The sequence below is a fragment of the Amborella trichopoda genome, chromosome 2 (assembly GCF_054954075.1).
Source record: "Amborella trichopoda isolate Santa Cruz 75 chromosome 2, AtrichopodaSantaCruz75HAP2 v2.0, whole genome shotgun sequence".
NCBI lineage: Eukaryota > Viridiplantae > Streptophyta > Magnoliopsida > Amborellales > Amborellaceae > Amborella > Amborella trichopoda.
In genome coordinates this window covers 39,861,740-39,889,463 of record NC_142337.1, presented here as the reverse complement: position 1 = coordinate 39,889,463, position 27,724 = coordinate 39,861,740, and the positions used below count along the sequence as shown (strand labels likewise).

General features: G+C 36.3%; 1 protein-coding gene and 1 pseudogene across 3 annotated transcripts; one reads left to right on the top strand and one right to left on the bottom strand.

Moving 5' to 3' along the window:
* Positions 1–2,965: 2,965 nt before the first annotated feature.
* LOC18425456 (putative transcription factor At5g28040) lies at positions 2,966–21,596 on the bottom strand. Of its 2 annotated transcripts, none has more exons than XM_020662025.2 (2): positions 20,287–21,596; positions 2,966–3,432 (listed from the first exon to the last, which is right to left on the bottom strand). In XM_020662025.2, exon 1 carries the CDS (start codon positions 21,552–21,554, stop codon positions 20,295–20,297), a length of 1,260 nt encoding a protein of 419 aa, XP_020517684.1. In that variant the 5' UTR covers positions 21,555–21,596; the 3' UTR covers positions 2,966–3,432; positions 20,287–20,294. The 2 variants fall into 2 exon arrangements, with proteins under 2 accessions (XP_020517684.1, XP_006830067.1); XM_006830004.4 differs by lacking the exon at positions 2,966–3,432 and adding an exon at positions 11,123–11,441.
* LOC105421920 (pentatricopeptide repeat-containing protein At3g29230 pseudogene) lies at positions 7,251–9,384 on the top strand (annotated as a pseudogene). Its single transcript, XR_016050568.1, has one exon. The product of XR_016050568.1 is annotated as a pentatricopeptide repeat-containing protein At3g29230 pseudogene (transcript).
* Positions 21,597–27,724: the final 6,128 nt, after the last annotated feature.

Here is a 27,724-nt window from a genome sequence, read left to right as displayed (position 1 = left end):
AATCCTCGAAATATAGCATCACAATGCTCTTTACTTAAGCAACTTGTATATCTATTAAGCTTGTCAACCGCATATACAATGTCAAGCCTCGTGCTAATCATTGCATACATCAAACTACTAATTATCATAGCATATTCAAGTTGAGATATACATCTCCCATCATTTTTCTTTAATTTAATATGAGGATCTATATGGGTAGAGATTGACTTACTATCAGAATGCTCAAATTTATTAAGCATTTTCTCAATATAGTCAGATTGAATCAAGATTAATATTTTTTCTTTTCTCACTATTTTGATATCAAGTGTCACATCAGTATCTCCTAAGTCCTTCATATCAAAGTTAGATACGATGAACTTTTTAGTTTCCTTCATAATTTTTCAATTAGAGCTAAAAATAAGCATGTCATCCACATATAAACAAATAATGACACATAAATAATTCATTTTCTTACTATACACACATTTATCAGCCTCATTTGTCTTAAAACCATTTGACATCAACGCATTGTCAAATTTCTTATGCGATTGTTTAGGTGCTTGTTTAGTCCATAAATAGATTTAACCAATTTACATACTTTATTATCATGACTTGACATTACAAACCCTTCGATTTTTCCATACATATTTCTTCTTCTAAGTCATCATTTAATAACGCAGTTTTTACATCCATTTGATGCATGACTAGATGATTAGTAGAGGCTATTGCTAAGAGAAATCTAATAGTAGTAATTATTGCCACATGTATATATGTGTCAAAATAATCAATGCCTTCTTTTTGTTTAAAACCTTTAGCAACTAATCTTATTTTATACTTATTAATAGAACCATCATAATTCATTTTTCTTTTAAAAATCCATTTGCAACCAATGAGTTTAAAACTTATTGGAAGATCTGCTAATTTCCAAATTTTATTAGCTATTATGGAATCCATTTTATTATTAATAGCTCATCTCCAAAACATTGCATCTCGATATGTCAACGCTTCATTTAGCGATGTCGGATCTTCCTCCACATTTGAGACTATAGGTAATGAATTCAAAATTTTATTTTGATTAGCTTCACCAAGATAAATATAAAAGTCAGGTCCAAAATTATAAGATGGATCTCCTCTAATTCTCTTACTTCTTGGTTCTATTATTTCATCATCATTATTTTCTACATGCTCTTAATCAACATTATGATCATTTTCATGATTATTTTCATTTTGCATGCTACTTGATTTCACTTTTACAAGTGAGATTTTCAAAAAATTCAAAATCTCTAGATTCCAAAATTGTGTTAGAAATTAGATAAAAAAAGTCTATATGCTTTACTATTATGAGAATATCCCACAAAGACACATTTAGATGTTCTAGGACCCAATTTATTTCTTTTAGGATCTAGAAATCTAACATATGCAAGACAACCCCATACTTCGAAAAAATTCAAAAAAGGTCTTTTACCAAACCAAAGCTCATAAGAAGTCTTATCACTCTTTTTATATGGAATTTTATTCAAAATTAAGCATGTACTTAATAAAGATTCACCCCACAAATTCAATGGCAATGAAGAAGAAATAAGCATTGTATTAACCATTTTAATTATAGTTCGATTTTTCCGCTAGTCCATTTTATTGAGGGGTATATGGAGAAGTTACTTGATGAATAATGTCATTATTTTCACAAAATTCATTAAAGTCGTTTGATAAATATTCTCCTCCTCTTATAACTTCTAATAATTTTGATTTTCTTACTAAGTTGATTTTGAACTTCCGCTTTGAAAACTTTAAATTTTTTAAAAGCATCATCTTTATGTCTAAGCAAATAAACATAAGCAAATCTAGAAAAATAATCAATAAAAGTAACAAAATATCATTTACCACCTCTAGTTAGAATATTATTTAGATCACATATATCACTATGTTTAAGTCCTAATAATTCACTATTTCTTTCAATTGAAGGAAATGTCTTTCTAGCAATTTTAGCTTGTACATATACTTCATATTTTTCTTTAGTTAATTCATCACAATTAGAAATTAATCCTAATTTAACCAAAGATTTGATAGAGGCATAATTAATTTGTCTTAATCTACCATGCCATACATCACAAGAAGTCACAATATACGTAGAAGACATATTCATTTTATTAACAAGATCAAATTTAAACATCTCATCACATGAGTATCCCTTGCCAACAAATACACCATTTTTGCTCAAGATGAGTTTGTCAGACCCAATGACTATTTTAAAGCGCTTTTTGTACAAGATACATCTTGAAACATGGTTTCTTCTCATTCTCTAAGGTGAGTATATTGCCCGTACTCAACTTTAGATCTATCGTACCCTTTCTAAGCATATTTGTCATAGCTTGGGTTTGAATCGAATTACCATCACCTACTGGTTCAAAAGTCTTAAACATGTCTCGATTATTAAATACATGAATGGTAGTGTCAATATCGACCCACCATCCATTTTCTTTACCGCTCATATTTACTTCGGTAACCATTGCTACAAAAGTTTCTTCAGTGGTCAAGTTCACTTGGTTTCTAGGCCTTTTGAGGCATTTTTTATGTCGACAATCTCTTGAATAGTGCCCCGGTTTTCCGCATATATAACAAGTGGATTTCTTTTTATTATTATTGGCAATAGACTTTTTGTCCTTATAATTTTCATTATGGCCTTGGAAAAGAAAAACTTCTTGTTAAAAGGAGCACTTGATTTTTACTCAACAAGGTTTGCCATAGAGTGAAATAGATTTTTGCTCAAAGTGCACCATCAAGCACGCCCTCGCACACACATATGCACACGCACATGCATCACACGCTTCGTATTTTCCGCACATGCACATTCTCTCTCGTTTGTACTTAAGAGTATATTGCATGGGAATGCATGCTTTTAAATACAGCTCAACAAACTCTCTCATCTTCAATGCGAGACTCAAACCCACATCTTTTTCTCTCTACAAAGCAATTTAGGAAAGAACGATGAAACAAAATAATAATATATAAGACCTTTATTAAAAATAAGGTCACACATAACATCAATTAATGATGATTCCAATTAAAGATCCGAACCTACTTGCTCTTCACCTTCAAGAGGATCTTCATCAAATTTAGGTAGATCGCTCTCCCGACCATGAGGATCCCAATGTAGAGCGTGCGTATGGAACGAGTTCTCGAAAATAGTGTCTGACTCACCACCATCACCACAGTGTGTTGTGGTTGAATTTTGCATCAAGCCTTGTGTTAGCATATCTATTTGCCTTCTCAAATCTTCGATCTGTATGTCTAAGAGGTCCCGCTCTTGCTGAATTGGCTCATTCTCGGCACCTAGCTCTCGAGTACGTCTATGAACCATGATGCCTTATCAATGAGCACCACGATTGCACAAATATCACTATAATACCGCCTGACGCAGTTGAAAATTACCGATCGACAATAGCCGACAAAGAACTACATTTTAGAGAAAAAAAACAGAGAAGAAATCAACAAGAAGATAGCTCAAACGTGCAGATTAGAGTTCTTCGGCACACACCCACAAGCACAAGAAGGAAAAAAATTTCACAAAACGCCAAACGCACTTTCTCTCTCTGCACGATCTCCAAAAGCTAACTTTTTATTTACATCAAGCTTCAACTGTTTACAATGAGCTCTTCCCTTTTTAAACACCCTTTTACAACTTTCCTTGCCAACTAGTCGCGTTAATCTTTTCCTAAAAGATAAGTTTAAGAACCCCATCTATTAAAGCAAACCCTCTCTTCATGCCCTGAGAGATATATCTAAATGATTCTACCTCTTAAAACGAACCACTTCCCACTAAAACCTCCTTTTTATGTTGATCTTAAAACTACGGCTATTATCTATAAGACAACCCTACCTAAATTCAACATATACATAAAAATTCAACATATACATAAAAATGGACTTATAAAAAAAATATTTATCAAACTAACCCAAAGAATCATAAACTAATCTTATTTCTAACATATTAACTCTAATAAAATAAAATAAAAAAGTTCACCCACAAAAAAATAATAATTAAGTCTCCCAAACTTTGAGAAAAATAAAAAGTATTGAATCCATCTTATATTGATCTGCATCACTCTCCCGTGCCCTTCTTGCCCCAATTGTTGGATGGAGATAGGAGGGACGAGGCTCCTCCGCCTACTTCATTGAGGCACCCCAAGCGCTTGGCAAAGAGAGTCTAACTTCTCAAGGACGAAGTGCACAAAAATTTTGGTAGAGGAAGTGCGTACTCCGCCTCAATTTCCTGTGTAACTCATCAATCAGTGTTAAGGGTCCCATCAAATTGTAACCCAGACGAGTAATTGGCCGTAAGACCACCCCATACGAATTACCGACAATGTCGGCTTGAGGGCGAGAAAACTGAAAATCCGATAGAACTAGGAGAAGATTTTTTTGTTCAAGAGAAAGGAAGCAAAAGAAAATAATAAAAGTAAAGCCAAAGAAAGGGGATTGACCTTAAGTCAAGCCCCCAGGACCAGCACTTGGAATCGATGGTCGTTTCATGATCGTATTTGATGCGCCGACTAGTTCCAGCCACTTTGGAATTCGTTGGGTTAGAAAGGACTGGTATTAGGGAGTTTTGAGATTCAAAGGTTGTTGGTATTAGGGTTAGGAGTGTCAGGTTTGAGGTTCAGGTTGAAGGCACAGACTTAAGGTTTTTATGGTCAAGGCGATATATAGTGCGGTAAAGTTTCGGTCCTTATGAGAATTTGGGGTCCCAAAATTGAAGGACATGGCTTCTATTTATAAACAAAATCCCCTTCAATAGTGTCACAAAGTTCCAACTCATGCTCAGCTGTCAATTTGCAACACCAACGGTGCCAACGCTCACTAGCAATGGCAACTACACAATTATTTTAAAGTCACATCACCAGTGCCAACGTTGTCAATGAATCATTAAGGCATGCGTAACATACTTCCACTCGTTAATGAAAACACTGTTCCTGTTGGCAGCTTGGGATCGGGGTCACTGATTGGTGGCGTCGCCACAACTAACATCAGGATTGCCGCTAATGAAGCCACATTCCTAGTGATGTACATTGGCAACGGTTCGGGCCTGTCCTTTTCTAGGCGTTGCTACCACACACATGGGCGTGGGCACTGTCAATGTTAGCCTTAATCATTCCATTTGAATAATTAGTCCTTCCCTATTTAATTAAATCACTTTTCGTACATGTGGGGGACTGACGTTTCTTGACGTTGCCACCTCTGATGTCGACATCGACACCACCAATGCTAGGCCTAATCATTCACTTTTCAATAAATTGTACTACCCCATTTAATGAAACCATTGCTCCACACAAGTTGACGTTATTCGATTCCTAGTGTGGGCATCACCAACGCTGGCATGAGTGCCACTGACACTACGTTCACGTGAGGCTTCGGGCCTTATTTTTTGGTGGGTCTTTAGGTTAGTGGTTTAGGCCAATTATGGTGAAGTACTGAAACTGACGGCACTACCACCCCTAATGCGGGCATTGGTGGCTCTGACGCTAAGGTTAGGACCTTTGTTGTGGCATTTGTGGTCCTAATAACAGTGTTGGTGGTCTTCACAACTGGCCTTTTACATCACTGCCCCTAGTGTGAGAGTTGGGGGCTCTGGCGCTAAGGGTTAGCCCCCTTGTTGCAGCATTTGCGGTCCAAACGCCGGCATTGGTGGCACCAATGCTGGAGACCAATGCATCATTTCTATCAACAATTCCACAAGCTATAACTTCCAAACCGTACATTGCATTCAACGATTATAGAGCCATTGGAAAGCTTATTTAAAATCTATTTTGAGCCCAAAATATTGATTCTTGAAGGATCTATGAGGCTTAGGCTTCAAGGTGTCTGCTTTCGCGGTTCTGGGTCTCAAAATTGTGTATAGATTGATTTTTGAGGTATCTCTTGATCCTAAATCCTATGGTTCCCAAGTCTTGGGCTTCCTGGAATTCCCTTAACGAGGGATAGGGTGTCTACAGTCATTGAAGCATTATATATTACTACAAGATCAACATCATTGGATTCTATGAGCAAGCCAACTTATGCCACATAGTGAGTGTGTGATTTTGTGTGTGTGCATAGGGATTGTATGCTACGCATTTATATTTGTTGCAAGGAGATCACAACTATTCCTAGTCATTAAATGTCAAATTGGATAGCTTAGGGTGAGTCACAAAATCCAAAAAGTTTTTATTTTAAGTCTAGTCAATAACACTCTTGTAACCACCCAATTTTAAAATCTGTCAGACAAGAGTGATTGTGACCTCCCAGTATAAAAAGTAAATAGTCTCTTCTTATACTTTTCTATATAAATATGTGAGTGGTTTCATGCCATTGTGTCATTGTAATATAATAAAATCATATTTCAAGAAAACCATTTGTGTGGCATTTATACGACAACATTTTACATATACATTGTCTTCATCCCAACAATCAATCCCAAAAAATTAACATTCAAATTTCACGTTACGTATAGTCAAATAAGCACCCATACAATAAGGAATCTCAACCGTTCATTTGATGATTTTAAGCTCTTGGCTTTTAGGAATTCTAAATCATTAATTTCCTTTTTAACATTGTTAATTTAATAATAATAAAGCGATCTACAAAATTTAGAAAAAAAAAAAAGTTCATTTTGAAGCTCAGATCTAAGCATCTTATCAAATGGATGACCTATGTTAAATGGGTTAAAAAAACGTTGTTTAGGGTGCATTTTGTATTTTTGTGATTGCTCATCAATTATATATATATATATATATATATATATATATATATGAGAAAAATAAATGGACCTAACATAATTTTTTAGGATTTTTCCGTATATTACACTAAAACTATTGCATGAAATCACTCCCAATTGTTCTTAGCTCTCCCTTTCATTGACTTTGCTCGTGGAGAAGAGGTTTTAGGGATTTCCTTTCATCATATAAGAGTAGACTGTAAAACATCCTATCGAAGGATTTCAAAACACCATTACTTTCTGGGTGCAGGTGGCATACAGATGCATCTGTAGCTGTAGAGGTAAGGTGCACCCTCAAATTTTATCATGGGTATATAATTTTGATGCAAAATGTTAGGATTATCTTAAAATCTATTTTTATATCTAATTATAAGATTTTAAATTTAAAAAATGGTTAAAATCAAGTAAATCTATAAACATATGAAAATCTTAAAAATAGACGGTGTAAATATTATATTATAAAATACACTATTTTTTAGACTTAAAATCTTTTTATTTTTCATGATCTTACATCTTGATGTCTGAATCGAAGGGTTTTTCAACATTAAAACTATCTTTTCGGATGGATTTTTTAGGTGCATCCGTGCATCCGTAGCTGCATACGTATAGCTGCAGAGGTAAGGTTGCAACCTTATATAAACTTTTTCCTTACTTTTTATACAATTATATTTCCCATTCACGATCTCGGTGCATCATTCTATCCCACTTGCAGTTCGGTTCCTTAAGGAAAAACATGGCAATTCTTCTACTACTACTACTATTTTTTGCTTATGGCTCCTTGCTCTATGTATCTCAAGAATCCAATTCTCTCTCTACTGGAGAGAATCCAAACCTTCTCCCAACTCTCGCAAATCCATACCCAAATGATCACAACTTCTCTTGTAACCAATGTATTTGCAGCAAGCAAACTCGTATCAGCTCTTACCACTTCAAATTTCTTAGATATGGATTATGCCGAACTTATCTTCTTTCAAATCTCCCACCCCAATTCGTTCATCTTTAACACCATGATCAGAGGCCATGCTTTGAGCCCCAAGCCCAGTAGAGCCCTCCTATTCTATGCCCAAATGCGTAAAATCGGAGTCTTACCTGATAACTACACCTACCCATTTGTGTTGAAGGCCTGTGGACTTATTAAATATCTACAATATGGGAGCAAAATTCATGCCCATATGCTGAAATTTGGGTTTCGATCAAATGTGATTGTGCAAAATGCTCTAATTAATATGTATTCGAGGTGTAATGCTACTGCTATTGCACGTCAAGTATTTGATGAAATTCATGGGAGGAATATTGTTTCTTGGAACTGTATGCTAGGTGGGTACGTGTATTGCTTGGAGATCGATTGTGCATTCCGATTGTTTGATGAGATGAGAGAGAAAGATATTGTCTCTTGGTCGATTATGGTTGATGGGTATGGGAAAATTGGTGATTTGAACAATGCTAGAAAATGTTTCGATGAGATGCCTGAGAGAGATTTGGCCTCTTGGAATGCAATGATGGGTGCATATACTCGAGTAAACGATGTTAATAAGGCGCAAAAATTATTTGAAGAAATGCCCAATAGAAATGTGATCTCATGGAGTATTATGATGGATGGGTTAACCAAGAATGGGAAATGCCAAGAGGCATTGCTTCTCTTCAACCGAATGATGGTGGAAAGAGTGAAGCCCGATAAAGTATCTTTAGTAAGCACGCTCTCAGCTTGCTCGCAATTGGGTGCCTGCGAGCAAGGGCGATGGGTCCATACCTTTATCAATAAAACCAAAATAAAAACCGATGTTGTATTATTGACTGCCATCCTCGATATGTATACAAAATGTGGGTGTATCGATGAAGCGAGGAGGCTCTTTGATGAGATGCCTGAGAAGAATTTGATCACTTGGAATGTGATGATTGTCGGGCTAGCAATTCATGGCAATGGTGAGGAAGCCCTTGATCTATTCTTGAAGATGAGAAACGAAGGAATTAAACCAGATGATGTCACTTATATTGGAGTACTGAGTGCTTGTAGTCATGGGGGCCAAGTGAAAGAGGGCTGGCAATACTTCAGAGAGATTTTAGTCCCTAAAGTTGAACACTATGGGTGTATGGTTGACCTTTTGGGACGAGCTGCTATGCTTAGAGAAGCTTATGAACTCGTTAGGAGCATGCCCATGAGGCCCAACTCAATAGCGTGGGGCGCACTTTTGGCAGGGTGTAGGCTTCATGGAGATGTTGAGTTGGCTAAAATTGCGGCTGACAAGCTTGTTGAGCTTGATCCTAGTGACAGTGGGATTTATGTGCTTCTTTCAAATGTTTATGCGGGTGCGAGGATGTGGGATAATGTAGAGAGGGTGAGGGAGATGATACAGGGGGGAAAGTTGATGAAAGAGGTTGGGTTGAGTGTCATTGAGGTGAATGGTGCTGTTTATGAGTTTGTTCATGGTGTGAGGAGAGACGAGATAATTTGGGTAGTGGAGAGTTTGGGGAAGATCTTGCAATCCAAGGATCATTCCTCCATTTGTAGACTTTTATAACGTTGGGGATTAGCATGCATAAGCCTCTCTCTTTCTCACACATGCGCCATAGATGCCTATATGGCAGCCCTGTAAATTGTGGGCTACATTTTAGTTTGTAGCAAACTGAAATGCTAATGTTTTGCTTTTCACCAATTCTATGCTGTTGGTATTAAGGATGGCAATGGGCCAGCAGCCTGTCCCCAAACAGTTAGGGCCTATGCCATTAAATTTAGTCCTAGGGCCAAACACAGACGTGAACCAAACCAATCAACAGGACCGGACCACCTAGAGCAAGAGTAGGTCTGGGCTTGGGCTGGGTATCGCTTGGTCTGGTCAAGATTGGGCCTGGACTAGCTCTCCCAGCCAGGGCCAGGCCGTGCCTGACCCATTGCCACCCTTAGTTGGTAGGCTAACAATATACATATAACAAATGGGAGTTAAAAAGAAACCATAAGGATAAAACGAACCAATGGGATATGTTTGTCATAGTGAACCTGTAGTGATGATTTTGGTGTTGGCCTTTTTAGCACAGGCGGCTTGTCTCCTCTTTTCCCCATTAACACTACTTTGCTACTCCAACCTTATCAAAAACGTGTACAGGTTACACACAGAAATATGCATCTTGTAATTGGCCCATTTTTGGGGTTCATGTGGCCCCCAAAATGCACATTAGCACAAGAGATTTGGCCTTTTAAGAATACTGGAATTGCTTTGGTACCTTTGGGTTCCTTTCTAGAACCCCTATATGTCAGCAGACATTTAAAATGTGTCATTTTGTATGTGGGTTGGAAACTGAAAATACAAAAGTTTTTGCTTACTTTTCAAGTGAGATAATGATATTCGTTGATTTTGAGTATTGATGTGCAAAGGTAGAGCTATCAAAGTTTCTTCGTGCTGGTATTTTTCTGAATTTTGTTATGCCCGGTAATCAGATCTCCTTGGGCATGCATACTTGTTCCCAACATACCAAATGCTGTGGGGAGGGGAGAAATCCTTAAAAAGTGTAGAGGAAGGGATATCATGGGCAGACCCTACAGTGGTGTCAGCCCTCTAGAGCATTTGTTCCATCACAAATTACTCGGTGAAGAAGCTCAGAAAAAAATATTTGAACAAAAATCCTGAATCATTTTTTTGAACCCAATGAGCACATGCACTCAATTCAAGGAACAACTAGATATGACCCTAGAAAATTCAGAATCAATTCTTAGTTTTCTTAGCAGTTCATCTAGCGATAGCAAAACGATCTATAAAACTGGGATCAAGGAAATCGCTAGAAAAGCTTGATCCAACGTCATTTTTCTTTCTTGAAATGGATGTCTGTTTTCTTTTTCGAATTTTTTCTGATGATAGTTGCATCCAACACTTGGGAGCCCCCAAAATGCGAGAGGGATTCAATGTACTGTTTTGCACTTGGGGCAGACCAAATGTCTACTACAATACTGAAAAGCATTAATAAGACCACTTTTAGTAAGTGGAGGTTACAATCACTTCTAGCTATTGGATGTGAAACGGGTGAGTGGAGGCGTACAAGGGTTAATTTTCAAATTCACGTCTGACACGGTAAACGTGACCGTATATCAAAGACAAATTGTCTTTTTAGTGTATAATATATACCATCAATGGGCAAAATTGCAAAAATCACATGAGACACTATGAACTAATTTACCCAGAAATAGGAAAAACACACCACAAATCTACAAAACAAAAACTGCACTGATCTCTATATCCTGTGGGAGACAATCCCTTACAATATATACCATAAATGGGAAAGTTTGGAAAATCACATGAGACACCCTGAACTAATTTTACCCAGAAATACGAAAAACACACCACAAATCTACAAAACATAAACTGCACAGATCTCTATATCCCGTCCCACAAAGTGGTTATCTGACTGACAATTTCTCTCTGAAATAATGCATAGATAAGCAGTATTTGTTCCACGACAACTGGAATTAAGCATCAAAAAAGACAGAAGACATAATATCCTCTCAAAATGTTCAAAATAACTCAGAAAAATAAAGCACAACAAAACACGGTGGAGAAGCAATGCACCAAAGTAACATTGCAAGCTAGTTAGCAAATTATCGAGTTAAACGAGAACTGTGTCTTATTCCCCCCCCATATATTCTTTTCTCTAGATCCAAACTGCATTGTCGTACTGAGTCATTAGATGGACCATAGAAGCAGCAAATTGTATGTTCGCAAACCTGAAATTTGCAGACAAAAAGTAACTTGATTCGTGTGATTATTAATATTGGTGAAAAATGTGGGGCTAAGGGACAATTCCAATCGCATCATCAAAAAGTCACAACTGATCAACATTTAATACAGTATATTCCACCAAAACAGTTGTATACAAGAGTTCGTCTGGCATCCAAAGTCTCCATCAGATTGCTTTTGCATCAAGATGAGTGTTTGATTAAGATAAGAAGTTTTCTCAACAAAGAACCGAGAGATGTCTCATAACACAACCTCGTCAATACTTTTCGTAGAGAAATATCAGGTGGATCAACAGTGCAATCTGCACTTATGATATATGGGGTGTATGGCAGTCTATGGGTGCATATGCATGTGACAGTACCATTAGTGAATGGAAACTTATAGAAAATGCCTGAAAAAAACACTACAGTAACATTGTGAAACAAGAACATATTGATCTAAAATGTACTGTTTGTCTATCAACCTCCACATTTCCAAAATTACCCCACATAAAGATGATGAATAAATCATTTTTTGCTCTTTTAACCCAAGCTCAACTATAATTGGCTCCAAGTTTAGCTAACTTTTAATTCTACAGGTTTTTTACTCTAAAGCCATTGAACAATAATTTTACGGCCTCACCTAGTGATTCAGATCAAAATCTGGCTACTACAAATTTTTAATTTTATTTTTGTTAATCTAATATTTGGAGATTGGGTAGACTTTTTTTTTTATTTTTTATTAGAGTATTTTTGCCGGGTGGTATTCGCTGGTAAGTTTATACTGCCTCACCTAGTGCCATAAGATTTAATACTTGACAATTTATTGTCTAAACTTTCAATAAATCCAACAAAATGCTTATTCTATTGTCGAAACACAAAACATATCATATATTAATTGGGAGCATAAAATGAAACAACAATAATAATATTAAATATAAGAACCACATTAGTAAATAACAAGAACTGTAAAACAAGGTCTCGATTATTGTTAAAAACAAAAACAAAAAAAGACCCTCAGTATACGCAGTTAACTAAAACTGAAAATATTATGTTGTATACACCGGCAATGAATATATATATATATATATATATGAAATCAAACTTCTCCATGCATAAAAAAAGCAACAAAATGCTTAAGCAAATTCAAATCTCACTGAATTTCCTATCTTTATCATTATTGAATCTCTCTTTTGCTACTTATAAGGATGCTCCAGGTTTAAAAAAAGAAAGGAAAGATTTTTCATTGGGTTACGCTTCTTCTAAATCTAACTGTTATCCATGCATAAAAAAAAGCAACAAAATGCTTAAACAAATTCAAATCTCACTGAATTTCCTATCTTTATCATTATTGAATCTCTCTTTTGCTACTTATAAGGATGCTACAAGTTTAAAAAAAGAAAGATTTTTTATTGGGTCACGCCTCTCCAAATCTAACTATTATTTTGATATATATAATTGTTTTGATATCTTATTTTTGGAGAATATATTGCTCTTATTTATTCGTATGCTTTTTCAAAGGGAACTTATTGTTGAAATTGTTTATGTAATTTTATTGTTAAAATAAGAATTTTAATTTACTCCCACTATTAATGTGCTTATCTTTCATCTAAAATTCAATAATATTATGCTAATGAAGAAATGAAGTCATAGGGGAGAAGTTTTTCTGAAAAAAGATAAAATACATATCTATATTGGTTCCATTAAAAAACACCTTTTTTTGAAGGTCTTTTGAAAAACTCGGAGTTCATGACGGATTTCAAAAAGCCAGAGACGTTTTGAAAAAATCATATGTTTTAAACGGATTTTATTTTATTTTTATTTACTTCCCTCTTTAACTACTAATCAAATATTGCTTCCGTCGAGTGATCCTCATATCATGTACTGATAGGATTGTAATCTAATCTATCTTTCTTTCGTTCCTTCCTTCAAAGTAGGCGGTAGGCACTAGCATAGGCGGTAGGCGGTATTCACTAGCTCATGTATGAGGTCTATTATTCAGGCAGTAGGCACTAGCTTAGCAGGTGATAGGAGGCACTGGCTTAAGGCGATAGAGGGCAGTTGCTTATGTATTAGTCATTTCAGTAGTCGTAGGCGGTAGGCACAGGCAGTAGGCTAATATGTACATCTCAATCATATCCAGCATAAGACAACTAGATCAACTCGATGTTGAGGAAGACCAATAGGTAGGTTTAAGGAGAGCGATCGATAGGCTTCCTGAGGAGAGACCAACCGATCCCACTCAGTTGAGTTGGCGATAAGCGATAGATGGCATTGGCTTAAATGTTATATCAGTTAGAAGGCACTGGCTTAGCAGGCTACAGAGGGAAAGCTTATGATTGATATCAGTTGAAAGAGAAGGCACTTGCTTAGCAGGCGGTAGGCTAATCTAAATCTCTTGTTCCCTCTTTCTTATAAATCGGTCTTCTACTTTCAAGCACTTTCAAGCAGGCAGTTAGCTAATTGCAATATCTTTTTCCTTCAATCAGTCTTCCAAGCAAGCAGGCAGTAGGCACTTCCACTTTCAAGCAGGTGGTTGGCATTAATATCTCCATCTTTCCCGCCAGTTTGCAACTCTCCAATGCTAATGGTCTTCCTCTTTGCATAAGGACTGCACCAACCCGTATCCCTGATGCTGCACACTCAATCAAAAGAATAGACTTTTCTGGAAAGGCCAAAACCTATTCCGAAGCACTGTTTGAACTTAAATGCCTGTTGCGTTGCTTTGGACCATGCAAACTTTGTGAGATCGGGCCAACAAACCTCTGATGAATCTTTAGTCCTGTAATAACTGCATAAGCCCGCCCATAAACCCCCTCAACTGTGTAAGGGTCCTTGGAATGAGCCACTCTAGGATCGCCTTAATCTTGATCATCATAAGAAAGACTGAACCATTAAATACTATTCAACCAATATAAAAAATTTTGCTCATGCCAAACTCACACAACGATTTCTCAGCATAGACACTTTCTTGTTGCAAGACCTCCAATACATGTGCCAAGTGGTCTAAGTGCTCATCCCAAGTCTACTATATACACACCAAAATGTAATAAAGAATGAACGAACCGATAAACTCGTTACGCAACACGACAGAACTCCTAGCAGGCTTGAATTTAAGAAGGCCTCGCTAGCTTAACGACTTAACTCTTTCGCCTATAGACTTGGAAAGTTTTCCTCGTCCTGCCTTTTCTTTTCTTTCACTGGACCAAACACCTCAAGTAAGCCTAAGCCTTATGCCTTTCTGGATATGTCTCAATGTCCCAGCTATTCACGGAACGTGAGAAGCAGATGAATAATCATCTGTTTTCAGAAGAAATCGAAGAATTTACTAGGAATCCTACAAGATCAATTCGTTCTTTTTTCTCTGATAGATGGTCAGAACTTCATATGGGTTTGCCGCGACTATGAGCTGCTAGAGCGCCTTTCTTTGGGTCGCTACGCTCGGGGTCGAGAACTAGTTCAAAAGTAGAAGGTGATCCAAAACAAAACGAGTTAACGTGAGTTTTCGAACGACGTTTTTTCCCGCTTTGGGTTTTGATTCTTGGAGGACTTTTACAAGTACAAAGCAAAGCAAAGATGCCACACACACACACACACTCTTACACATGTTTTGTGCGTTCTTTTTGGAGTTTTCAGCTTTTAAAACTTTACGAACTTCCACAATTTGTGCCAATGTCAATTGTTGACTTCTGCTTTATGCCTTCAATAGTTAGTCGCTCATTTGTTACATATTTGATATTTCTTTGTCATTGAGTAAAGTATTGAATCTATTAACTTATTGCTCGATGTTGGTAGTTTATTTTTGTTTCTAATTATTTTTTCATTTTTTCTTATTTCTTTCAGACTTTTTCTAATATCACTATTTTTAAATTAATAGACAAGTGAACCAATCTAGAATGGCCAGTGTAATCAGATCGGTGCCCTCATGGATTCAGTCACTGATTTGGTTTAAGCAACATTGATCTGCATTATTTAAGGCTTTAAATTTTAGAAAATTTTGGGTTTTATTTTTTTGGAAGTGTGAAACTGTTTGGAAAAGATGTGGACTTATGGCCTCACTGAGCGTATGGCTTTTATTAGAGCAAAATAGTAGACCAAGATTCGTGTAGCCGACTCCAGTTAATTGGGAAAAGGCAATGATGATGATGAGTTTTTTTAAAGTGATAACTCTTTAGAAAACTTTGGGTTTTGATAAGAGATTTGCAAAACCAAGATTCGCTCCTCCTTTTAAGAGTTCAATCATGATATCCCCTATAAAAAATATATTCTTGTTAATCCTTGCAAGTTTAATAAGTAGATTCATATTGATCTCTACAAAATTACTTATTTCATAATTTATTGTTGCAGATGTTAAATAGATTTATCCTATCCAATTAGTATTCAGTAATGCACCCAACCAAAAAAGTAGATGCATGTGTAGAAAATTTGTAAAAAAAAAATAATCTATGGCTCATGTATTTACTTAAATTTATTAAGATTTATCCTCCTTTTTTTTTCACTTAAGCCTTTTTTGTATCTTTTTATTTATTTTTTATTTTTTAAAAAACTTCTGATTGTATTAAAGTAAATTGACCTGGCTACACTAAAGAACAAAGAATATATAAAGGGGGTGAGGTTTGTATAAGGTGTCAACCTTATAATATTGAAGTAAGGTGCACCTCAAAACTATGCTGAAAATGCAGTTTCGGTGCCGCAAAGCCTTTCGATGATATGAAAATCTATTGTTGCTCCCAGTTATGAAATTTAAAGTTTCAGAAATGGTGACGATCAAGAAGATCTATAAACTCTTGAAAATATTGAAATGGGCGATCCACATAATGCGTTAGAAGATGAACTATCTTTAGAACATGAACCATCTTTAGAACTAGAAATCCTCTTTTTTCATGTCTATGAATCTCAAGGTCAAGATAATCAATTTGAGAGTTTTCCAGCATAGGAACAACCTTCTCTAGTGGGTTTTTTAGGTGCACCTTACTCATAAATTATAAGGTTAACACCATCTATAAACTTTTGCATATATAAAGTGCTCTGACATCAAATACTTATTTTGTGCTTTTTTTTTTTTACCTTTTCTTTCTTTTCAATGAAGGTTGACATTTATAGATTTGTAAGGGAAACATTGAAGGTTGCCATTTATAGATTTGTAAGGGAAACATGTGGAGTAAAGTAATTGGGGCTCCACAAGTGGGGCACATTCTATACATCCAAAATCAGGGGTCAGAAAGAACCTTTGTTCATCAAAATACTCCAAACCCATGGGGCATAAACTACTTTGGTTCAAAAAATATGTTCTACAGATACCGATAGGATATTCTAAGTTCTCTAAACTCCTTTTTTTTCTTCCTTTGCGAGATATGGGTTAGTTATGCAAAGTTTTCTTCCTTCTAAGGAGTTTCTTCCCAACTTTACCTCCATTTTCAAATAATGTGTTAACCCACCACAATTTTTCCTAATGAGGAGTGACTTTACCAACTTTACAATGTACAAAATAAGTTTTTGACAGTTACAAAAGTTCTGATGACTCGGTCTTGGCCGCTTGTCACCCGGTCGCAGTCAAGTTTCTAAGTCCCGGACAACTTGGAAAGAACCTGCCATGTCCGACTGTTTTTTTATATGTATATATATTTTTATTGGGCAGAAAACAAAAATATTTTAAGATCGAATTTGGGGCCAACATGGGTATTACAGCCTCAAAAGCCATAGGATGGTTTTTGCCTGATCTATCAGATCCATAAACAAATTTTCCACAAGATATGATTTTTATGGATTTCAAATAATTTGATTTTTAAATTTTGGATTTGAAAAAGCTTCCGTTCCGCAAGCATCAAATCTCATCAATGGGAAGCCTAGCCCCAAAAGGACTTTGGGGGTTCGGTTTTGGAGACTCTTAGGGTCGATCTACATGTAATTGCTTTTACACTGTTTTGTAATAGGAAATTTGATTTCTTTTGTTAGAGTTGATTGTTAACTTTAACACTACAAATATTTTTATTTTTGATCCATACGTTTCCATCCCATTGCTGAGTCCAGGGCCATTTCCAGCTTTTAGAACACTGGTTTTTTAATTCTAGAGCCATCCCCAGCACTTATCTCATATTTGTCTGATGGAATGATTTTTTTATTTCATAATATTGCTTAGTTTTTGCAATTTTTAAGCAATTCTTAACCAATTTTTCCAGAGCCATTTCCAGCTTTAAAACATTAATTTTTTTTAATCTAGAGCTATCCTCATCACTTGTCTCATAATTGTCTGATGGAGAAGGTCTTATAATTTAGTCATCCATGTACCCAAAAAAAAAGAAAAAGAAAAAGAAAGACAACAGTGAAATGCATGCCAAACTTAAGTATTTTGCAATCCACATGATAGGCTGGTGGTCAAGTAGAATGAAGTTATAGTATTAAATCTTGGCATTCTGCACAGTGAAATTCAATACAGGGTGATGGATAATTAATTCAATGGAGGATGTTTCTCATCTCAGCTTTACTACGATAGCTACCATGGTACAGATGTTTCCCTAGTGGTATCAAGGCCAGAAGATTTGACTAGACGACTGATTCTGAAATTTTTAAGCATAGAACAGCAGAGGTGATGAGTAAGAGAGTAAGCAATTATCAACAAGTGAATAAACTGAAATACCTAGATAAGAAACTTTAGTAAACCCTAAAACCTATGCTTGTTTCCATAATATCTTATACTCAATATGGTTAAAAAAAATAGATTATTTCTAGAAAGATGAAAAACATGAAGGATACATATCATGATTGTACAAAATAGATTATTTACGGGTATTTTAGAGTCTTAAATGTGTACTTGTCAAGTTAATTTTAGGGTTTCATAAGCTTATAAAAGATTGGCTGTCAAATTTTGGGATGCTTACATAATTGGAATGAATTTTTTTTATGAAAGAAGAAAGTTCTTCTCTTGGCTTGATTCACAGCCATGTTTTTCCTCCATTATTGTTGATTTTACTAGTTTAAGATTTAGGAAAAGGGTTGATTTAATTTCGCACCTTTCCTTCTTGCATCAATAGCCCTAGAGGGTGATTCAAGCAATGTAATCAGGTGCGTGTAGCAATAGAACTTTGGGCTGTAGTCAGCAGCTTGCAAGTGACCCTACAATACGCATGGAGAGGGTCAAATGACAAGGTGGATAGCTGGGTAGCGGGTGGGGGTAGCAAAACAAAATCTCTCTAGCACCAGGTTTTTGATAAGGCCTTAGAAGATTCAACTCACTTTTGTAAAGTCCAGGTGTAAAGCCTCATTTTTGTAGTAGAAGAGTCTAATTTACACAGACTCAATTTTGTAGATAAACTGCTTATACTTGTGGATCAGTTCTTAATATGCGATAAAAAAATAGTTGCCGTTTAAATAAAAAATGCCGTTCTTGACCTTTATGTGTTCCCTTGGAATCTCTTTGACTCTTGCAGTCTTTTTTAAATTGCATCCTAGAGGTCTACTACAGCACTCATTGCTTCAATAAAATCAATTACATGGAAAACAACCCAACATGAGGATATTCAGTCATTTTGATACTGTTCATTTTGATACATGGGCTGTATCAATACATGTAGGAATATTATTCAAAGAAAGCAGTATGCCTGGTATCCAGTGAGATCAGCTACAAAATAACCTATTCACCTTGGCACCAGGTGCTACCATGAAATGACTACCATAGAACTACGAATTTTGTGTTTGGAGGTATATAAGTTTATCTTTTGGCTAATTTACCCAAATTATAAGTTTCCTTCTCTGATGGCATGCAGGAAAATTACTTTTCTCAACTAAAGCACCAAAAAAGCAAACCAAATACCAACAATATTCAAGAAGGTTGTTACAATGAGCAAATTACAAGATCACAAATCATGGAAGCAAGCAGTCCTGATCTAGAAAATATCTTTAGAGCTAACAACAAGAAAAATTACATTCATCTTTCTCAATCTACTCTTAGAATACTAAAATAAAATAACTATGGCCGAGAAGCTAAAACCTTGGTATTCAACAATAAATAACAGGTAGAAAGACATTGAACATTATAACTACACTTCAATGTGCAATTTGTTTTCTCGAACCAGAATGGATGCTGAATTGGAAAGTTGCAATACAAACAAAGAAAGTGACACACCTTAACCAAAAATGTATTAAAAGTCCCATAGTAAGATTGAAATTGATCACATGAATAATAGAACCAAATCGTGACTACCAATTTCACTATTTATTTGGGGAAAAAAAAAGTGTCCGACTCCAATTGTGTGCACATAATGATATCATGAGAAAACAACTTACTCTCTTCATGGAGTAGTGTAATGCTACCCCACTACATTGCTATACTTCAACTCAAAACCAAGAAGGAGGCTGAACCACTTAGCTATTAAGCACATAAATCAACCACCAACCAACAAGAGTAACCTTCCATCTCCTCAATGTTATCCATTCAATAACTTAATGAGTCATCTTATATAAAAAAATTAATTCCTCAATGTTATCCACTCAATAACTTAATGAGTCATCTTTTATAAAAGACATAATTCATTGCATAAACATGAAACAGACACCATAAACTGTGAAAATACAAACATATGACAACTACCAATTGATTTCGATCTACTGAGTCATTTTCTCTCCAAAGACATAAGAAGATTAAATTATATATAAACTTGGGGACATCAATATCAATCAAAACAGAGAAATCCATCATACATAACAGAAAGATATCACAATGAGAACAAGAGGAAGGAGATAAACCATATGTAAGGATAAGCCAACCCTGATCAAGCAAAACCATAAAGCCAAAAAGAAAAATAAAAAAAGAAAAGCAAGTCCAACAACAAATCACAAATTAATTATAAAAACTAACCTTTCCATCTATAAGTAGACGTATGCATTCATCGACTTGAGCGTTTCCACCATTAACTTTGTTTGCTCATGCACCAGCTCCACTCTCTTCAAGTAGGCATCCATCTCCAACATCTGCTGCCTCCTCCACTTCTCCTCCAACATCCTCACCTTTGATTTCTCCATCGACCCCAATACCCTCTTCGCAAGCCCCTCCCCCCCAACAAACCCTAGCCCACCAAACCCTGGCACAAACCCAGGATGGCTATGGGGACTCGGCCCACTCTGAATCCACTCACCAACCAATGTCGAGCCTGGATCCATCGACTCAGGTACTTTGCCACCCTCCACATGGTTCTGGACACACTCCTTCTTGACTGCATTTGCCTTGGAAATGCGTCTCGTCTTTGCATTCGAAACAGGACTGGGGTTGGGTTTTTGGGAGTCATTCTCTTCAAATTCAGCTTCTTCTTTAGTATTTTCACAGCCCCAGATCTTCTTCGAGATCTGATAAACATCCTGCTCCTCTGGAGTCTTGAAATTAACCTCTTTTCCTGCTTCCTCTTTCGCAAAAGTGTTCTTGAACTTCTTCCTGAGCCTCTTGAGCTTCTCCACAACCTGAGACTGAGATTTATTACTCTCACTGTTAAGCCACTTCTGAACAAACTCATAGATGGCCGCATGGTCTTGAAGGCCTTTCGGGTACTTCTTCGAATAGTCGAGGAACCCTTTGAGAAGGTCAATCTCCTCATCAACTTTCCAAATCCTCTGAAAAAGCTGCTTCCCACCTCCCTCAGCATTTACCTCTGAAAGCTTCCGTTTTTTGAGATCTTTGCTATCATCTTTTCTAGATTTCATGGGTTCAGAGCGTTTTGAGGGAGGAGGCGGGCTTTTTATCGACTTTGTGGCCCTGGACTTAGGGGAATCAGTGACCAACGGAATGTCCATGGGCTTCGAGCCAAGAGGCTTGACTGAGTGAGAGGCGGGTGGGTTAGCAGGGTTCCCTTTGTCTTTGGAGGAGGAGCGGGTAGTGGAGGACCGGGCCTTAGTGGGTGGCTTCGTCTTTACACCCTCGGATTCAGATTCTTCGTCATTATCATCTTCCTCCCCTTGTTCGTCCGATTCTCGAACAGTTTCTTCTTCCCCTTCCTCAGATTCCTCGTTTTCAGAGGTAGGGGATTCTGGGGGATGGACAGCGGGCTTACGCTCATAGTGCGATTTATCTTCCTGTTCCGAGGAGGAAGAGGAACTTTCGGAGGAGGAAGCCGAAGGTTTCCTCTTGGGGGCCATGTTTCTTTTACTCACTCTGAGAGAGAGAGGAAGCTCACACACAGAGAGAGGGAGATGGGGAAGAGAAATATACAGTTTGAAAAAGAGGTCCGAGACAACGCCAGATTGACTCGAAAGGGTTTATGGTTTAGAGCGTTTGAAAAATAGATCGGATTGCCCATCCTGAAAATTGGGTTGAATGAGTAGGTTTGCAATCCGAATTGAAGGATCAGCCGGATCAAAATTTCAAAAAATATTTTAAAAAAATTAAAATTCTCATTTTCTAAAACATATCAGTATGATATTATATTTTTATTAGTTTATTAAAAATATATAAAACCTGATAACATGTCTCATAATTAAAAATATAAATCATTGTAATTAAATGGATATGTCTAACTCAAAGGAAGTATATAATAGATTTGGATCTTTGGATTTAATAGAATAGAAGAAAAAGTATGACTCTCACTCAAGTTCGACACATCCATTGTAATAATCTTAAAACTTTACAAAAAAAAAGAAGAAAAGAAACTTTTAATAAGTGATGGTCCATATGAGCATGATGGTCCTTAGGGACCATCACTATTTTCAAAATCTTTTGATTTAAGTTTTTACTGCCACGTCCTTTAATAGACGAGGGCTTTAAACGTTCAGGTGTAATATAATTGTTACACCTCATGTATGAGGTGTAATTTAATAAAATAAAATAATAAGGTGTCTTAAGAATTTAAATAAGAGAAGCGAGGACTCTTACCTTAGAAAATTTTTGAAATCTTTCTCTCTCTAGTTGAAACGCAGTGAGCTCTTTTTCTCTTTAGCCAAATTTTTATCAGAAGCTCCCTCTCAAATATTTTAGGTAAGTGACTTCATTATTTTGAAAAATAATCCGTTCTTTTTAAAAATGAAATGAAATAATTACTTTTGCTTATTATCATGAATTTTAAGCGCGATAAATTTTATGCACAAGCGACCTCATTATTTTGAAAAATAATCTTTTTAATAAAATTGTGATATTTTATCTATGTTGGAAATTTTAAATGCTATAAATTCTTAGAAATAAATTTATTTATTTTTCTTGTCTATTGTTAGAGAATTTTAGATATTGTAAAATTATTAGAAATAAATGTGATATTTCTGCTTTTAGTAAAATTGTGAGATTTCTTTCTACTATTTTTGAATATTTAGACATTGTAAAATTCATGTGCAAATGACTGCCTTATTATTTGAAAACTGATATTTTTGTAATTTATTATAGCATTGTCTGTGAAATGTTTATTTGCGAATTGACATCCCATAAGTGTGATAATTCCGTATTTTTGAATTTCTATAAGAATTTTTCTATACATATTAGATTGGCAATTATGCTAAAATGTCTTTACGAACTGCTACCTTTCTAAATTTGAGCCCAAAATATTTGACTGGTTATTTTTGAAATGTTATTGAAAATGACTGTTATTAATGGTTTCAGTGAAATTCATATTAATAATTTCAGTAATATGTTGAGTATATGATATTGCTGCTTTCGAATGTTTAAAGAGATTTAGAAATACTTTAAGTATGCAAGTGGACTCATCCGGTTCGTCGGTGAGATATAAGTGGTCCTATCTGGTACGTTGGTAGGGATTAAGTAGACTCATCCGGTACGCCGGTAAGGTATAAGTGGACGTGCACGTTCTGATGATAGGAAGGTGGCCTTGGCAGTTTTTACGTTAGAAGGTGAAGCACAACATTGGTGGCAAATGGCAAAGGAGTATTGGTCAAAAAAAATAAACCCTTGACTTGGGAAGTATTTCTAGAGGCATTTAATGAAAAGTATTTTCCAGATTTTATTCGAAACAAAAAAAAATGGAATTTCTGGAATAAATCCAAGGAAACCGGACAGTATCACAGTACGAGGCCAAGTTTACTGAATTGGCCAGGTTTGCACCACATATGATTAACAATGAGGCAAGAAAGGTGAAACAATTTGAAAGGGGTCTCAGACCTGCTATTAGAAGCATAATATTAGTCTTAAAATTGAGAACTTATGCTGAAATAGTGGATCGAGCCCAAATTGTCGAAAACGATTTCGAAGATTACCAAAAGATGAAAAATCAGAAAAGTCAGGTTAGACCCACACCATCTAATCGACAACAGCTTGAAAGGGCAAACAAGAAGCCAAGGCTCTTGCCACTTCAAAGCCCAATAGAACCATGTAAAAAATGTGGAAAAACCATGGATCGAATCCTTGTTATTGGAATACTTGAGCCTATTTTAAATGTGAAAAATTGGGGCACTAGATTAGAGAATGTTCTAGCTTACAGATGCAACAGCTTCCAAAGTAGGGAAAGATTGCTCAATAGCCTCAGATGAAGGGAAGAGTATTTGCGATCACCCAACAAGACGCTCAGGCCTCAAAATCAATGATCCAAGGTAGTCTGATTATCTTCCAAAAAGTAGCTCATATTTTGATTTATCCTGGATCTTCTCATTCATTTGTGTCACCACACTTTGCATGCCACTTAAAGGTAGAACCAGAACAATTAAAATACATTCTAGAGGCAGCCACACCGATGGGAAATTCAAATGACATCAATATAGTGTACAAATCATGTGTAATAAAGATAGAAGAAAAGGAACTGTTGGTTGATTTAATCCTCCTAGAAATTCAAGATTTTGATGTAATCTTAGGCATGGATTGGCTTTTTGCATACCATGCTAGTATTGATTTTTGTAAAAAAATGGTTACCTTTAGTATTCCGAATCAACCAGTATTTTACTTCAATGGTATCAAAGAAGACTCCCCATCATATATTAATCTCCTGTATTCGAGTTAATCGCCTCCTTCGAAAATGGTGTCAAGGCTTTCTTGCCTATATCAAAGAAGATAGGAAGGAATAAATAAATTTAGATACCACTCCGGTTATCTGAGAATTTCTCGACGTTTTTTCTGAAGAATTGCCAGAATTACCGCTTGACAGGGAAATTGAATTCTCTATTGAATTATTGTCAAGAGTAGCCCCAATTTCTAAGGCACCTTACAGAATGGCACCTGCAGAACTTAAACAACAAATGAAAAAATTATTAGATAAAGGTTTTATCAGGCCCAGTGTGTCACCTTGGGGTGCTCCGGTATTGTTTGTTAAAAAGAAAGATGGGACCATGAGATTGTGTATCGATTATAGACAGTTGAACTAAGTGACAGTGAAAAATAAGTATCCATTACCTAGAATTGATGATTTATTTGATCAATTACAAGGATCACAAGTGTTCTAAAAAATTGATCTTAGATCTAGATACCATCAGCTTAAGATTAAAAGTGAAATGTCCCCAAGAGAGCTTTCAGAGCTTTATTCCAAGAATCAGAAGGAACATGGGCAGCATGTAAGAATGGTATTGCAAATATTAAGAGAAAAGAAATAGTATGTCAAACTTAGTAAATATGAATTTTGGCTTGAACAAGTGACATTTTTAGGACATGTCATATCAAAGCAAGGTCAATCAGTTGATCCTTCAAAGGTTGAAGTTGGTGTTAATTAGAAACAACCAAGTAATGTGACTAAAGTTCGAAGCTTTTTGGGATTGACAGGATATTACAGAAAATTTGTAGAAGAATTTTCTCGAATCGCAACTCCATTGACTTGATTGACACAAAAAAATGTCAAATTTGAGTGGACAAGTGAATGTGAGGTGAGTTTTCAAGAACTAAAAGTTCGATTAACTTCGGCGCCTATTTTAATAATTCCTGAGGGGAATGGGGGATTTGTGATTTATAGTGATGCTTTACATAAAGGCTTGGGCTGTGTATTAATGCAATATGGGAAAGTAGTGGCATATGCATCCAGATAGTTGAAAGAATATGAGAAAAAATATCCAATTCATGACTTAGAGCTGGCTGCAATAGTATTCGCTTTGAAAATTTGGAGGCATTATCTATATGGTGAGCAATTCAAAATATACACGGATCATTAGAGCATGAAATACCTCTTCTCTCAAAAAGGTTTACATCTGCGCCAGATAAGATGGATGGATTCCTTAAAAGATTATGATTGTACAATCCATTATCACTCAGGAGAAGCTAACGTTGTGGCCGATGCTCTAAGTAGAAAATCTACGGGAGTCTTAGCTAATCTAATGATCCAAGAAATGAGATTGTTAGAGGAAATAGTGGATTGGCATCCTACTCCGTCCATTAATGGTGTGGTAAGTATGATTGCCAACATTAAGGCAGAACCCCAATTAATCCAACAGATTCGATCGGTACAAAAGAAAGACTCTCAGCTAATAACGATTGTACAAGAGGTGAAGCTGGGAAAGAGAGACAAATTCTCTATATGTAGTAAGGATTTGCTAAGATTCAAATGTCGAGTTTGTATCCCGAATGATGAGAGTGTGAAGAAAGCTATCTTGGAAGAAGCACATTACTCTCGTTATACGATATATCCGGGAAGTATTAAAATGTATCAAGACTTGAAAAAAACCTTTTGGTAGAATAATATGAAAAAAGAGGTAAGCACTATTTGTGTCTAAGTGCCTAACATACCAGCAAGTAAAAGCTGAGCATTAAAGGCCCGTTGGTTTGCGGCAGCCTTTACCCGTGCCAAAGTGGAAGTGGGAGCACATCTCTATGGATTTTGTCTCTGGCTTGCCTAGAACAAATTCAGGACATGATAGCATTTGGGTCATTGTGGACCGGCTGATCAAAGCTGCCCACTTTCTACCGATTCACATGACGTACACTTTGGATCGACTGGCCCAGTTCTATATTATGGAAATAGTGCGGTTGCATGGGGTTCCGATCAGTATTTTATCGGACAGGGATACTCGGTTTACTTCTAAATTTTGGGCTAGGCTACAGTCAGCCATGGGGACGAGACTCACCTTTAGCACTGTCTTTCACCCCCAAACTGACGGACAATCGGAGAGGACCATCCAAACCTTGGAAGATATGTTGAGGGCCTGTGTCATTGACTTTACAGGAAGCTGGGATGACCATTTACCCCTGATTGAGTTTGCTTATGATAATAGCTTCCAAGCCAGTATTCAGATGGCACCATATGAAGCCTTGTATGGAAGGAAATGTAGGTCACCCATTTGTTGGGACGATGTTGGTGAAAGAAAGCTTTTGGGGCCAAAAATTGTCCAGGTAACTACAGATAAGATAACATTAATTCGAGAAAGGCTCAGGATAGCTCAGAGTTGGTAAAAGAGTTATGTCGATAACCGAAAGAGAGATCTTGAATTTGAGGAAGGTGATCGAGTTTTCCTAAAGATCTCACCAATAAAAGGCATTATGAGATTCGGCAAGAAAGGAAAGTTGAGCCCACGTTACATCGGACCATTTGAAATCCCGGAAAGAATCAGAGGTGTCGCTTATAGACTTGCCTTACCACCTGAATTGGCAAACGTCCATAATGTCTTCCATGTATCATCACTACGAAAATATCAGTCCGACCCATCTCATATCTTACAACATGAACCTTTACTGATCAGGAAGGATCTATCCTTCATTGAGCAGCCAATTTTGATACTGGATAGAATGGTATAAGTGTTGCGCAACAAGGAGATTCCTTTGGTCCGTATATTATGGCAGTACCATTCAAGAGAGGAGTCGACTTGGGAACGAGAAGACGATATCAGAGAAAAATATCCCTATCTTTTTCAATAATCAGGTACACAAATTTAGATGACTAAATTTCTTCAAGGGGAAAGAATGTAATAATCCTAAAATTTCAAAAAAAAGAAGAAGAAAAGAAACTTTTAATAAGTGATGGTCCACATGAGCATGATGGTCCTTAGGGACCATCACTACTTTCAAATTCTTTTGATTTAAGTTTTTGCTGCCTTGCCACGTCCTTTAATAGACGTGGGCTTTAAACGTTCAGGTGTAATAAAATTGTTACACCTCATGTATGAGGTGTAGCTTAATAAAATAAAATAATAAGGTGGCTTAAGAATAGAATTTCAATAGGAGAAGTGAGGACTCCCAACCTATAAAATTTTTGAGATCTTTCTCTCTCTATGTGAAACGCAGTGAGCTCCTTTTCTCTTTAGCCGAATTTTATCGGAAGCTCCCACTCAAATATTTTAGGTAAGTGACTTCATTATGTTGAAAAATAATCTGTTCTTTTAAAAAGTGAAATGAAATAATTACTTCTGCTTATTATCATGAATTTTAGGCGCGATAAATTTTATGTGCAAGCGACCTCATT

Coding starts and splice junctions, on each gene's coding strand:
- LOC18425456 (XM_020662025.2), bottom strand. CDS start 21,554: ATGGCCCCCAAGAGGAAACCTTCGGCTTCCTCCTCCGAAAGTTCCTCT.